This window comes from Tiliqua scincoides, chromosome 2 (assembly GCF_035046505.1).
Source record: "Tiliqua scincoides isolate rTilSci1 chromosome 2, rTilSci1.hap2, whole genome shotgun sequence".
NCBI lineage: Eukaryota > Metazoa > Chordata > Lepidosauria > Squamata > Scincidae > Tiliqua > Tiliqua scincoides.
This window is the reverse complement of record NC_089822.1, coordinates 140,599,792-140,614,926: the sequence shown is the minus strand read 5'-3', so window position 1 is coordinate 140,614,926 and position 15,135 is coordinate 140,599,792. Positions and strand designations below refer to the sequence as shown.

Here is a 15,135-nt window from a genome sequence, read left to right as displayed (position 1 = left end):
TGCCATTTCCTCTTTTCTGCTAGAGGCGCAGCAGCCTACTGCCAACTGTGGGCCCAATCCTATCCAGTTTTCCAGCTCCAGTGCAGCCGCAATGCAGTTGAGGAGGCCTCTGGGACTGTCCCTCCACTACAGGATGCAATGCATGCCCCACTGGCACAGCTGCACTAGCCCTGGAAAACTGGATAAGATTGGGCCCTGTGCTGCCACTGGTGAGATTTCTCAGAGCCAAATTAGGCACAATGTTGCATGTGTGCTTGTCTAGTTAGGGGCTTATGTTTCCTTAGAGTAACCATAGAGATTTTCCACCTGGATGGAGACCATGACACTGGTAGAATCCCCCCCCCCACACACACACACACTAAATCCCCACCTCTGCATAGAAGCAGCTGGAAATGTCTGTGATGAATGCCCTGTTTTCTCCCCTATTTTTCCTTAGTTTTTGTACACTTCTAAATCCCCAGAAGCTTCTGTGCAGGTTCAGCAGTCTTAGCTGACTGCTGAGTAATCCTCCTGCAGCATTGTTGGTTGTTTATTCACCAACCACATGCTGGATGTGGATTAGGATTCTTCTTCTTGTCTGGAGTAACTATTCTGCCAAGCAATAAGCCTACCTTTCCCATTGGGCAGCAAACCACTCTGTCCAGGTAAAAATGATGGGAGGCAAAGCAAGGTGGATTCCACTCCTCCAATCAGGGGACTTGATGAAATCATCAAACCTTGGATTTTTTTTAAACATAAGCACAGGAAAGTTTGAGTGTACTTTTCTGCTGGTTGATTATGATAAACCTAGTGATGGACACAGCTGGTATCTACTTACTTTCCAATATGCGCAAGGACCAAGGATTCCTTGAACAATGTAAGTAGCTAGCAATAGATACTGTATTTTCAAGCTAGTTGCATTTTGGGAACTAATTTTTTTTTAATTGTTTGCTTTTTCTACTCCAAGCCACTTCAATGGTAGCAATGTGGAGTGTGGGTGCGTTGTGAACTTTGTTCTTGATTAGGGTGATTACTGTATCCATTTGATCAGGTTTCTGCTTGATTTTCTGTCAGCCTGCTGGTACATTTTGTATCCACCCACCCCATTTTGTTTAATTTCTTTTGGACATTTAATGCATTTTGACTCTTTGCTTGTCTAGTCCATATTTATTGGTAATTCAGTAGGTTGTCACATCTCTTCACCCTGCAGCTGCTGCTGTGGGTTTGGTTTTTAATAAGAGCCCCTGGGATTCAGTGCACTCCTGGGAGGGTTTTTTCCTCAGACAGCTCCCCCCCAACCTGGTGGCCTGGGGTGGTGGGGCTGGGAGGGGGGAACTACCAAGAATCTCCCCTGCTCAACTGCTGATCTAGTAAAGGAAAAGTGGGGAGCAGATAGGGGTATGGGACTGCTAACAACTAGCTGCTGCTGCCCTCAGTCAGCCTGTCCTAGTGCCTTCTTTTTCCTGACAGTGCTACTGTAGACAAATATTTACTGTTGCAACTGAACCAAACAGGTAGTGAGGTGGGTAGGTTTGCTGGTCTGGGGCTGAAGACAGCTGAACTCAGTTCAGACAGCTGAATGAGTCTCTACAAAGCTGCTGTGGCTGCTGCTAGCGTTCATCAATCTGCAGCACTCAGATGATTAGTTCTAATCAGGGCCACTGGGTTGGCTATGAGGCTGCCTAAGGCAGTAATCTCAGGCAGAGGATTGATGGGCAGCACTCATCTCTGTCTACCCACTGCTCATCTTCCTCCCACTCTCTGTTCTTCCTCCCGCTTCCTGAACTGAAAAAAAGAAGAGAGGAATGAACCAGAAGAGGAAGTGGGCTAGAACAGTGATTCCCAAACTGTGAGCAGTGGCTTCCTGGGAAACCATGCAAGTTAGTCAGGGGAACCACAGAATCCTCATGAAAAACTCACCCCCCCATACAATGTATAGCAGTATTTCTCAAACTGTGGATCGAGACCCACTAGGTAGGTCACGAATAAATGTCAGGTGGGTCCCCATTTATTTCAATATTTTATTTTTAATATATTAGACTTAATGTACCAAGGTATGATTGCTTTTGGAAAAATATCACAGATCTGTACTTTTAACAGGCCACTACAAAGATGCTTTTAACAGTGATAGTGAATGGGACTCCTGGATAAGTGTGGGTAGAATTGCAGGCTAGCACTGTTAAAAATTTTCTTGCTTGATGATGTGACTTCTGGTCATAACATCACCATCACAGGGTGGGTCCTGACAGGTTCTCATTCTAAAAAGTGGGTCCTGGTGCTAAAGGAGTGAGAACCACTGATGGCTAGGATTGTAACTCTCATGGGGAGCCATGTCAAGGGAGCCACCAGTTGAAAACGTTTGGGAACCACCGGGCTAGAATATCAGACATTCTAGCCCACCATTCCGCTCTCTCCGCACATTCTTTTCTGCTCCATTCCTATCTTCCTTTTCCAGTTCAGAGAGTGGGGCTGGCACAACATCAGGTAAGGTGGGGAGGCATGTAACATGCTGTCTTGGGTGCCAGGAGGTTTTAGGCTGATGCTGGTTCCACTGCTTAGAGCCCTATATTTTGCTAGACTAGAAAGGGCAATAAGGAGCAGTTCCCCTCTCTCTCAGTGATGCACAGAGAAAGCTAAAACAAATCCACACACTTGTGTGTGCAAGTTGGAAAGCACGATCCATTTGTTTAATACTGCACAATTTCTAACAGGTCAGTTGGAGCTTTGGGACCATACAGAGAAAGCTGTTGCCTCAGCACTACAATGATCTTTTCCAAATCAACCCCCCAAGCCAGCATCACTGCAAATTTCCGGACTGTTTCCTTCCAAGTCCCAAACCTGCTCCGTCAGTACATACATTACATGAGTCTACTTGCCTGCCTGTCCCTTTTCTACATCCAGCCCCAAGCTTCTGAGGACAGTGACTGACTTCACAACCATCTTCCAGTCTCTGCCCCATGCCTTGCTCTCTAATGCTGATGTTGCCTGGGCCAATGATTTTATTGATGACCAAAATGCCCAGTACAGTTACACTTGAGTAGACCCAGCATTAATTTCAATAGCATTTCCTTCTGCTTGCGTGTTAGACATGGCTCTCAATTGTGTGCATGGGAGTGTTCAGACACCCTCGCGCACACCGGTGTTAGGAAATGCAGAACGCTTATTCAAAACAGTCCAATTTGTTGTGTAAATTACAAAGGAGAGCAAAAAACAAAATTATCCTGGATCCATGGGACACATCCTACTCGTTCGGTATTGCTTAGGGCACTTTCGCATGAAGTGAGATGGTAACTTCTCAGCAGGAGGGAGGACAGTTCTCTCTCTCACCCTAATGGTGTTAGTGAGAGTAACGGCCTCTGTGAGATGACCATTCACTTCTATGGCAGAAAGCAAATCAATGTTTTTTGAGTGCTCCAGAGCAGTGTAGGCAAACGTCCGGACTGTGACATCAATTTTTTTTCCTAGAACGCTGAGGTTCACCAGGTGTCCTGGGACTGTGAGGTGGCACCATTTCAAGTGAAGGCACAGGGCCTCCTCTGAGCATGTGTGCTGTTTGGGAATTTGTTTTCAGAACTGTGTCACAGTCCTTTCACACCACAACACGCTCCTAGTTTTTCCCCCTCAAGTTTTCTTCATTTCAGCAACCTAATTGTGTGGGGTGGAACGGCTTCTTGTTAATGCTGTTGCTAAACAATTGAAAATTGCCTCGTTACTGCAGTAGATCTTGATTCACCTTTTGCCTGTCCCTGTTGTAGAGAACAGGAGGGCACTGGGCACTGGAAGTCCAGCGCAGTATCAAAATAAGGAAGCCATGGGGCTCTCACTGGAAGAAGTCAGAAAAGCATTATAATATTCTCCACATGAGAATATTATACCACAGGAGAGGTGAAATGGTTCAATGATGAATCTCACTCCAGTAATAGTAGGCTGGATGAGAGAGACATAGCACTGTCCAAACATGGCAATGCACACATTCCCTGCTTCTTCTGTTCTGTCTTTGGGGATATGACTCCATTTCATTGCTATGGGTTTTCCATACCATCTTAAGGGTTCTTCCATACCATCTAGACCAGGAGGTTTGGTCTAGAGGGTAGAGCTGCTGTTATGCCCGAAGATATCATCTAACCCTGACAAGTTGAGCAGTGCTGTTTTGGGTGAGAGCCAAAAGAAGCCAGCTCAGAAGCTCTTTGTGAGGGAGGAGACGGCAGCCAGAATGTGACCAAACTGTGAGAAGATCCACCTGGAATGTAGTAGTTCTGGAAAGACGGAACATCTCTGTTCATTGTAAAAACTCCTTCGGGGGTTTAGAGAAAGCCTGCCCATATAAACAGCCCTGAATAAAGTCAAAAAGGAACAATCCAGTGGCCAGAAAGGCAGTATATAAATACTGTTATTAATTATTATTGTTATTAATTTTCAAAACCCAAAGCAAACTCAGCAGAGGGCAAAAGCAGGTTTGTCTTGCATGGCTTGCACTCCCAAGCCCCTCAACTGCTAAAATTTATTAAAAGGATCAGACTCCAGGTTTATTTTGCATTTCCCACTGGTCTGGCAGCACAATGGAAATACTCAGTTGAAGTCTGGAGTAGGAAACAGTACAGCTATTCCCCTTTGGCCAGACAATAGAGAAGGAAAAACCTCAGTGCCAGCTTGGTGGTAGGAGAACATGGCTTGGGAAAATAGGAGGATGTGATTGAAAACAAACCTGCCCATTGGCCAATAATGCCCCAAGCCAGCAGCTTCTCCACCTCTTTGAGCAGATGTAACCCATACTGCTTTTCAACCACCAGTTTTGCAAGAAACACAAAGACTGTGGGTAGCTGCGAACTGCCACATATTTTCCTAGCCCTGCTCTTGTACCTTGAACAGCTGCATGACGAGCAGAGCTTTTTGTTATAAGAGAAAATGGGTTGATCTTTCATGCAGTTGTTGATGGTACAGAAATCTTGCAAGAAAAACAAGCTTGAGGCATGTCAGGCACAGGATCTGCAACCTCATGCTTCATCCTTTTCATGGTTAGTATAATCAGAGAGACTGGTTATTGGAAGCTGTTTCTGCATTGTTACAGATGTTACCAAAATCTGTTCGCCACAGGGAAATAGGATCCTTCTGAATTCCATTCCATTCTAGTCTCTTTCATTGGAGGTATTGAACCATGGACTTAACAAGCTCACCATGAAGCCCTGCTTGTGAGCCCTCCGGAGGTGTTACATATGTGATTGGTTCAGGATGACTTTCCCTGGTGCTGCTTTTTCTTTGTCCGGTTCTACCCATTGTAATTTGACCTGAGGTCTTGTGTGCAAAGAATGGAGTTCTGCATGTATGCTTGTGCCACTGCAGGTCTGGCACATCTGTCCGGTCTGCATCAGGGTGGAGGTCACAGTTGAGATTGAAAAAAATGAGGAGACAGGTTGCCGCTTTGTAGCTGCATGTCAACTGAGGGGCATGAACCTCAAAGGAGTTTCGAAACCCCATTGTGTAAGATGGGGCTGTCAAAAAGTAGAATGCAAAGGTGACACATCTTTCCAGAGGAACTAACCTGAGCCCCAAACCAAAGGTTTTCTGTTCTAGTCACTTCCTGTAGAGCAAGATGAGTCGGCATCTAGTTTTGTTTTAGTGCAGGAGCCCCCCCCACTTATGAGTGTTCAATTTACGAACACATTTTTAGCCCTGACTTCGAGTTTGTGGCTGATGCTGCTGATTTCAGAAGCAATCCCAGCAGCTCCCCAATGAAACTGACAAGGTTCCCAAAGAAACTGACAGCTACAGCAACTGAGAGAGAGCCCTTACTGTACTTGTGAAAATAACTTACTAAAAGTGCCCCAGAACCTGTGTGTAAATAAGGGAGCTTCTGACACCATTGTAAACATGGGGTGTGACACAGTGAATGAATCCAGAACTCTGCTACCCTGTTAAAACCAGGGTAGTGGTAACTGAGGCTGGTTTAATATGGCAGCAATGAAAGTATTTTATAAGTTTGATGGAACTCCAAGTTCTCGCACATTACCAACTGTGAGCATTTTATTTCTTTTTCCAGTGGTTTAAAGAAATTGATTTGCTCCTGCGTCAGGCAGTGTTGTGCAGTGGCAACAGCAGCGGGGGTGTGCTTGGCTTTGTCTTTTGATCAATTGTCTCCATCTCGTGTTTCTACAAGTCATAATTTCTATGACACATTCAGTGAAGATGGTGAGGTATTTTTGCTAAACATGCTCATCCTTGCACCACCCTTGTAAGTTCGGTCAATGTATTTCAATAGTTTAGAGATGGGGATTTGCATAGGCCACCAAGAAGGTAGTGCAGCACCCAGTGCATGTGTGAGACAATGCAGCTGAGGCCTCCAAAGCCATGTGATGAGCAAAGACGGGTGCATCATAACACAACAGAGGCAGCTGGTTGGCAACCTTCAGTCTCGAAAGACTATGGAATAAGCCTACAGCACCCAGTATTCCCAAGCGGTCTCCCATCCAAGTACTAACCAGACCTGACCCTGCTTATTTTCCAAGATCGGGCATGTGCAGGGTAACAGTTGCTGCACACAAAGGCAGAGGCAGCAATTGTCTCATGATGACCAAGGAGCGATTAGAGGGGCTGGAAAATGCCCTGTAACTTTCTGTACAGGCACAAAAGTATCCTACCCTGTTGCTGGGTGAAACTACCATCAGCACTACTTAGTTGCCACATTGCATCAGGGAACTGCATCAGCCTCCTATGTTATGTCTGCCATTGTATGTTTATAGGTGGGAGGGGTGAGACTAGAAATAGAGGCTTGCTTAGTTTTGGAAAAGAAGGCAAGCTCTTAGAGAGCAACTGAGAGGAACTTTCAGTGCCACCCCTTAACAGTAGTGAGAACCTCTGTTACAAAAGCATGTCATCTCAGATCCCACCCACCTCTCACATTTGGGCATCAAGTGTCTTTGATATTTAGACATTATAAATTACAAAAAAAGCTAACAGGCAGAAAGTGATCTTGCTGAAAAGAGGGCACTCTCTCCCTCCTCCCTTGTCTTTTTCATCACAGCCTTGGAACCCTATGAGGCACACAAGGAAGCGAGGTTCTCTTTGTTCCCAAAGAATGAGCTTGCACAGCACATGCATGTCCCATAGTAGGGGTAGATGGCAATGATGACAATGTGCAGTTCCACCTCTCAGCAGCAGGGTGCGCTGTTTTGTTCTCAGCAGACAGTTCTTCAGGATACGAGGGGGACTCGGTCAAGCAGAGGGTTTGTTCTGATGCCAGGCGAGTTCCCTACTCAGATCCTGCCCAGCTTTACAAGAAGGGGAAAAAAGAAAGCAGAGTAGCAGGGAAACCCTCACAACCATTGGCCTTGTCTGATCTGTCACCATGACCCCCAATGTTAAGCTCATACCCACACACCCCAAGTCTCTGCTGATTCCTTCCAGAAAGGGGCAAATCCAGTGTCTACAGATGGTCCACAGAGGAGAGCAGGCAAGAACCAGGCTGGTGCCGCCAGGGAGCTTCTACCAGCAGCAGCTCCCTACCAGTCAGTGGCTTGCCCCAGAAGGTCAGAGCAGTGGGGAAGCAGCTAGGCCGAGGCAGGAACGTAGCCATCATTGTCCCCACTCCAGTTGGTGACCCAGTCCTTCTTGGTGATTGTGCCCGTCTTCTCCTCACGGAAAAGCTGCCGCTCCTGGCGAGGGATCTTGACCGCATGGTACTGTGGCACCTTGGCTTCTTTGTAGTGGGTACGTTTGAAGAAGCCAAGCTGGAGGAGAGGAAGCCATGGAGGTGAATCAGTGAGGGTAGTCAACAGGTCACCACATGGAATGCAAGAAGGCAGAATGTCCTGTGCCTTGCCACTAACAGGCTGCTCCCACCATCCACAACCAGTGGTGACCTGAGTGATGATGTTGCCCTGAGCACAATTTTCAGAATGGAGCCAGCTCCTCACACACCACAACAGCATATTTCCATGCACTCGGATACACACACACAGAAACCTTGAAGTAGGTTCATTCACCTGGGCACACGTGTCCCCCTGCAAGCACCTTCATATGTGCCTCTTGTACCTGTATACACTTGCAAGCACAAAGTGTCTTGCACGTTTAAACCACATTCAGATGGTGCTTTATCATGCTACCTGTCTGATTCTCTATAGAACATAATCTGTACTATTGTACAAGATTACTATTACTACTGTACTATTGTACAAAAGTCTGTGCAACAACAATTACTCTTCCCACCCAATGTACTCTAGTTGGCCTTGTGGGAAGCCAGCCATGTAGACTGCACATCTCTGCTGTGGAGGAAGGTCCAGCACAGACTGATGAACCTGCACATCTGGACTGTGGGGAACAGAAGTGCTGAAAGAGTGGGTCTGCTCTCATAAATCAGAGCCAACTAGATGTACCTTTTTAATCATTGTTCCTAATCCCCTGCACACTCATGTTCTCCTTCACACCAACCATCTGTCTGACACACAAACCTTGAATGCAAGCATAGGCTGGAACATTAGCTGATGTCTTTCACACTTGTATAGTTTTGCACACATGAACTTGTCTCTCAAAATATTTACAGAATTATGTTCTGCTCCTGAACACGCTCTCATTTCCAACAACATCTGAACACTTTCAGCCTACACCTTATGCACACTTACCTGGGAGTAAGTGTGAGTAGACATGCCTGGGATTATGATTTGGCTTCTGGCGCACCTCCACTAATGGTTCCCAAGACCCTTGGGTATCCATTGATTATTTCATGATCATGCGTTGTTACCTGTATCCTTGCAACACACATGCACACAAGCACTGCAGTTGACCTTATGTGTTATGATCTGCAATTGATCTGCCAATTGATTCTGCACACATGTGCTCATGTGCACTCAGGCACACTTAGAAGTGCACTAGTACCACTCATTGCTTGCACATGCACTAGTATTCTTAGTGACCTCACACCACTAGCACTCTGTTTGCTAGCCCCATTCCTCTTTCACATCTATGCTCTTACTCTTACACATGTTCAAGCAGAAGATCAGTTAGGTGGGTGAGGCCAGGCATTACCACTAGGCCTCCATGGCCTGCCTGTCAGCATCAGATGGCTGTATGGCCAGCTGGGCCCGATAATAGTTTGTGGAGTATTTGGGTTCCCTGCTGGTCCTCTTGAAGAAGCCACACTGGGGTGAGGAGAAGTACGAATGGAATTATCAGTCTAGCATAGCCTGATGACCACTCCCCAGAGATGAGGTCTAAAAACCTGAGGTGCAGAAACTGCTACCTTAAACCTGATGGCATTCTAAGATCATCTGTAGCCACACTGTAAGTACCATTCAAGCAGTCTCCTTCTCGCCTCATGCATCACAGGGCAGAGTTTAGACTCCTGTCACCAGATAAATGTCTCCAAAACATGACTCTCAGTTGAAATGGTCTGAATGTTTTGGGAAGACATGATCTTGGAGAATTGCCTCCAGTGGCTGGGTTCCTATTGCAAGAAAAGGCATCTACAAGAGATACCATTAGCATTCCTAGTCTTGGGCCTTTGCTGCCAGGGAACATACTTTAGCATGATAAGGTAAGTTGGGATTATCACAGTAAACTGGGTCCCTTTGGGGAGAAGGGTGGGGTATAAATAAAGTTTATTATTATTTTTTATTATTATAAACTCTGTCCAAGGTTAAACCTTACAGAGGGAAAGAACTGAACTAACCATCCTCAGACTGGTAGAAAGGTCACATATCCAATACTGATGCAGCTGCAATGCAGCCCCAAGGTAAGGGAACCAACATTCCCTTCCCTTGAGGCCACCTCCGTGATTGTCCCTCCACCAACATGGCTGCAACAGCACTGGAAAGCTGGATAGGACTGGGCTGTGAGCATCATGGAACTGTCGCAGCCACCCACCCCCCGCCACCTCCTCCAGACTATCTCACCTTCCACAGGATGGAGATTAGCAGGCCTAGTACCAGGATCCCAGCTAGAACTGCAATGAGGATGATCCACCAGGGCACACCTCGTGCCAAGGGCACACTGGGGTCCAAGTAGACAGTCACTGGGATCTGGGAAGAGAGTGTTACAGTAAATGACAGAGCTAACTAGAGATGATAGCTGTCACAAAAGCAGCACATGAGCCTCAGAAATGAGCCAAAATGTACAAGCTGCCCACTACTCCCTCCGCAAAATGGCTGCAACTATGGCAGGCTGCTGCTGAACCACAGGCTCCAATCCAACTAAGGGTGCATCCAAATCAGCAGGGATGGTGTTTTATTTTGTACAATCTGCTGTTGCCGCTGCTTATGTGCAAAGGACATGCAGTCCACATTTCATCTGTGGTCCTGTTAGCACACTGTTTTTTGAGGATAACCTTTTGTTCCTCATTAAAGGTTCATCATAAGGTAACCTTTTGTTCCCTTTTTATTAGGGTCTAGACAGGGAAGACAAACCCTCTCCCTGGCCAATTTTTTGAGAACCTGAATATTCAGACCCTTTTTCCTTCCTTAAGAAAACAAAACAAAGCAAAAAAGCAAAACAAAAACTAAATGGGCACTTTTTGCCACTTTCAAAAGCCCCAATCCATATATTTGGCTGATACAGAATTGTGATATCATGCACTGAAATGCACTGCAGTTTAAGATTGCAGCAAGATTCCCCAGCAGCAGCAGCAACTGGAAGAATAATTAGTAGGTGCAACTTAAATTGTTGCCCTGGGTTGCAAAAGATCTTGGATTGGATTGTTTTGTGCAATGAAAGGGGAAAATAGCACATTAGCTCAGCCCGGAGGCTTTGGCACCTGTGTTGTGGCGTCCTTCAGAACCAGGTTTCGGATGGTGGACTTCACTGTGATGCTAGCCCGAACAATCACTTCCACTAATGTTGCTTGTGAGTACTCCTAAGGGCAGGAGCGAAAAGGGCTCAGAACAGCCAAGTGTCACCCAGGTCACTCTACCAGAGCCCACTGTTAGAAGACTTCTGCAAGAGTGTTGCAAGCTATGCTTGGTTTCCTTGCCTCAGTTGCTATGTCATGAATTACTTCATCTAAGGTGGCAATCCTATATACACTTTCCTGGGAGTAAGCCCCATTGAGCACAGTGGACTTACTTCTAAGTAATCCAATCCAAAAATAGGATTGTACTGTAAACAGCATTTCAAAAAATGTGGGACAAGAGTTGGAAGCCACCAAATCTGTAAATTAGGGTACATCAGCTTCCCACCAACTGGATTTATTATAGTGGATTACCTTGGAGAGTCTCCTTCACATTCACGTTTCCTAATCTAAAATGGGTTGTGCTGGGATGAGTCTCTGCATAAGATCTGCCATGACTTATGTTTATGTTGCTGTGCCTCGAATGCCCAGCAGAGGGAGTAAGACTTACCTCCAAAAAGGTGCCGTTCCAGAGGCGGCCCCACATGGTGAGCACAGCTGCGCGGTCAAAGCTGTAGAGGGGGCACTGGAAGTGCTGGCAACGTGCAGTGCCCTGAGCACAGTCCTGAAGCGGGATGCAGATAAGGGAGCAAGGTCAGCAGAGCTTGGAAGGGAGCACTGTGTTGGCACTTCCCTCAGCTCCAATGATACTAATTGGTGAGTAATTACTCTTGCAGTTGGCAGCCTCTTGAGGTTGCTGTTCATTAAAACAAAAAACCCATCAAGGCCTTGTTCCACCCCCATGCATGTAATGTGGAGTTGACCCCTCCCTATGTCATTGTTATTCTGCTGGGATAGCACAATGCCAAGTTCTGTCCAAGCCTGGAAACCAGATTCCAGGCTTGCAGAGCAATCTCACAGAGGTTTTGGATACACACCGCCTTGACAAGTGCCTTTGCACACAGGCCCACTTACTAAGGTGACATTTTTTCGCCTTTCCCCGTAAGTCAGTGATGGGTGGCTGGGCACCTCTCCCTGCTCAGCCTCTCGCTTCTTTCTGCCCTGGTGAAGAGGCTCCTGAAGGAAAGAGTGAATGATGAGGAATGCCACAAATATCTGTGTGTCTCAAACAAGAAACAGGTTTGTAAAGAGTACTTGCGGATCCATTAAAACAAACAAATCCAGTAATTTGGTACACACGCACAACAAGAAAAAATGTGACAAAAAGCCGTGACTGTGTTCTTGAATGGGGAGCCAGTTGTGATAGCTAGTGCCCAGTACAACAAAGGCAGATCTGTGGGGAAAGAATACACCAAAATATCAGACCTGTGCTTGTGAATGGAGAATAATATGAAATACCTAGGACAGGGCTTTTGTATGGAAACAGCGTACAATAAAGTACACCAGTGTTTCTCAAACTGTGGGTCGGGACCCACTAGGCGGGTCGCAAGCCAATCTCAGGTGGGTCCCCATTCATTTTAGTATTTTATTTTTAATCAATTAGACTTAGTGCTACCATGGTATGTGATTGCATTTGGGGCAATGTTACAGACCTGTAGTTTTTACAAGCTACTATGTATATTCTTTTAACAATGACAGTCAATGGAACTTACTCCTGGCTAAGTGTGGGTAGGATTGTTAGAAATTTTCCTGCTTGATGATGTCATTTCCAGTCATGACATCACTTCTGGTGGGTCCTGACAGATTCTCACTCTAAAAAGAGGGTCCCAGGGCTAAATGTTTGAGAACCACTGAAGTACCCTTTATGTTCTGAATAGGGAATGTGATGTACTATCACAGTTCGTGAATTAAGAGCATTCTATTTCTGCAGAAGTTACATATCTGTTTATGTTTGTAGATCAATGTCCCAAATGTGAGGTGCCAGTTTTTATGAAGACAGAAATATCTTCCCAAACAAATGGGTATATTTTGGACATTCCTAGAAGGGATCAAACAGACAAATACCCACTTAGGTGTGCTTTTTCTCCCACATGCTGCAGAGAGAGTCAAAGACATGGCTGCTGGTAGCACATGCCTCAAGACTATATCTACCCAGAAGAGAGGAGGCTCACCACTCTCACCAGTGCACAATGCATCCCCTGTGTGCCTGGTTCCTATGCCACTCACCAGAATCAGACCCAGTGGGTTGGGAGTTGGGGTGCAGACTGTGCGGCGTTGAGGTTGGGTTGACAGCTCGAGCTCCAGTCGTAGGGGGTAAAGAAGCCACTTTCCATTTCTGATTTCATGGGGCCACATTAGGTTGAGGAAGGCCGAGCCCAGCGTGTTCAGTGACTGACCTCTGTTTGAGACCTGGTGGGGGACAAAAAGGAACACACAATTTTCTGGATAGTTGAGGGCAAAGCTGGTACAACTAGAAACCTATCCCATTGGCTTACTTGGTGATCCTTTGAATGCCAGAGGAGGGGGTCAAAAGTCTCCAAAGGGAGACACACTACCCTTCCCTAGTTCTGTATGAATAATATAGGGGTGCATGCTTCATCCATTAAGATGCAATGGAAGGAAATGCACTTTCTATCACTCTTCTAAAGTTCTTGTAGGGTGATTATGGGGCAAATCATATGCTTTAAATCATGGGTCTCCAAACCCTGGCCCAGGGGCCAGATGCGGCCCGTGGCCAGCCTCAATGCAGCCCACGGCCAGCCTCTTGTCCCCTGAAAGCCTCTGGCCCACTTGGCCGAACATGACTGGAACTGTGCTCTGGTTGCATCTGGAGGGTGTTCTGAGTTTGAATGAATGAGCTCATCTCTAATTTATTTATATAAATTTTATATTTAAATTTTCTTCCGGTCCTCAACACCATGCCAGATATTTGATGCAGCCCTCTGGCCAAAATGTTTGGAGAACCCTGCTTTAAATGATCATGATTAAGACTATTGGAACAGGAAATTCTCCATCCTCCTCACAATATACAGAAGACATAAAAGTCTATCAATATTTTGCAGCAAGAACTCCAGCATAACCAATGCATTCCCTCGCTGCCTGTCTCCTCACTCTGGCTGTCTAGATCCCACTCCTCCTGGTCACAGCTGGCCATACAATCCAAGAGTTCTGGCTTTTGGCTCCACAACTTCTCTCAGCTACAACAGCCTGAACTGTCCTAGAAATAGCAGCAGGCACTCAAAAAGGCTGTTACAGCCAGGGCCTCCTTGCTCTGCAATGAAGGAACCATGGCCTCACTCACCATCACCTTGTAGAGCACAGGACTGCCCACTTCACTCTCCCGCTTCATGGCACTCTCACCCCGCACCTCCCCGCTGAAGAAGAGCTTTTGAGGCTCAACCACTCTGCAGAGAGAAGGATGCATTAGTAAGGGTCTGTGGAACTCTCAAGAGACAGGAGGGGGGAGTCAAGCTACAATCCAATTACTGTCCCATGCTCAGAGGCTCCATCGGTTTCAGACATCAGTAGATCAGGTGACTATGTGAACTGGTACTAGTGATCCAGGGCAGAGTCTGCTTATTTCAGTTTGCCATTCAGAATCCAAGAGCAGAGGGCTGGTCCCCATTGGTCACTGAGCTAGACAGACATACTCAGGACCAGGCAGGCAGCACACAGAAATACCAAATTCTGCATCAAGGCAGCACAAAATCCTATATCATGAAGCATATATGCAAATTAACCTGCTTGCATATATTTTTCTATTTGGCATAATTTCTTCTAGTTTGCCTAGCCCCAGATGAGGTAGTTATGCAGGCCCCTAAAGCTCATCCATCCCAATGACCACTAAAAGTTCCAATCAGCTTCCACTCTTGCTTCTGAGATTTCACCAGGGAGTGCGCATTCATTTTCATGCCTGAGACACAGAGCTTTGTGGCAGATATTAGATGTTGTATATGGATGGTGCAAACACAAGGATACGAAAAGCACTCAGTTCTGAGAATTCTACCACTTTCCTGCAGGTGTTCCCAATCCCATGGCACCCCAGATAGATACAATATAGTGACCAGACTCTAGTGGGACTTGCACTGGAAAGGTCTATGTTCACTCAGGCCTGGTAACTCACTAACAGCACAATCTTATGCATGTCTATGCAGCTGTCAGTTCCATTGAATGTAACCTACTCTCAGGGAAGTGTGTACAGTCCTGTACGCTTTCAGCCCAAGTGACATTGCACCAGTCTTTATATCGCAGCCTAGCTTACTTCACAGGTCTAGTGTGGGAAGAAGAGTCACAGACCTATGAAAAATGTTACATCAGAGCTGAAGATCCAAGTTGTCTTTTAAAGCAGATATTAGCTGTCATATGGTTTCTTATCACACATCTTTCCTGAATCCTCTTCCCATTCTGGATGCAGCCCACAGCACAGACCAAACCTTTCTGTA

At 46.1% G+C, this 15,135-nt stretch overlaps 1 protein-coding gene across 6 annotated transcripts in view; it reads right to left on the bottom strand.

Annotated features, from left to right (window-relative positions):
* Positions 1-5,972: 5,972 nt before the first annotated feature.
* ITGA7 (integrin subunit alpha 7) overlaps positions 5,973-15,135 on the bottom strand; it is a 64,084-nt gene continuing 54,921 nt past the window's right edge. For 2 of the 6 annotated variants that reach the window (XM_066615084.1, XM_066615085.1), the window contains exons 19-26: positions 13,995-14,097; positions 12,920-13,102; positions 11,768-11,869; positions 11,304-11,417; positions 10,721-10,819; positions 9,864-9,989; positions 8,951-9,110; positions 7,615-7,703 (exon numbers count right to left, since the gene is read on the bottom strand). In XM_066615084.1, coding sequence (XP_066471181.1) covers positions 9,000-9,110; positions 9,864-9,989; positions 10,721-10,819; positions 11,304-11,417; positions 11,768-11,869; positions 12,920-13,102; positions 13,995-14,097 — 838 coding nt within the window. In that variant the 3' untranslated portion in view covers positions 7,615-7,703; positions 8,951-8,999. The other 4 variants (XM_066615089.1, XM_066615088.1, XR_010793773.1 and 1 more) reach the window with 3 other exon arrangements.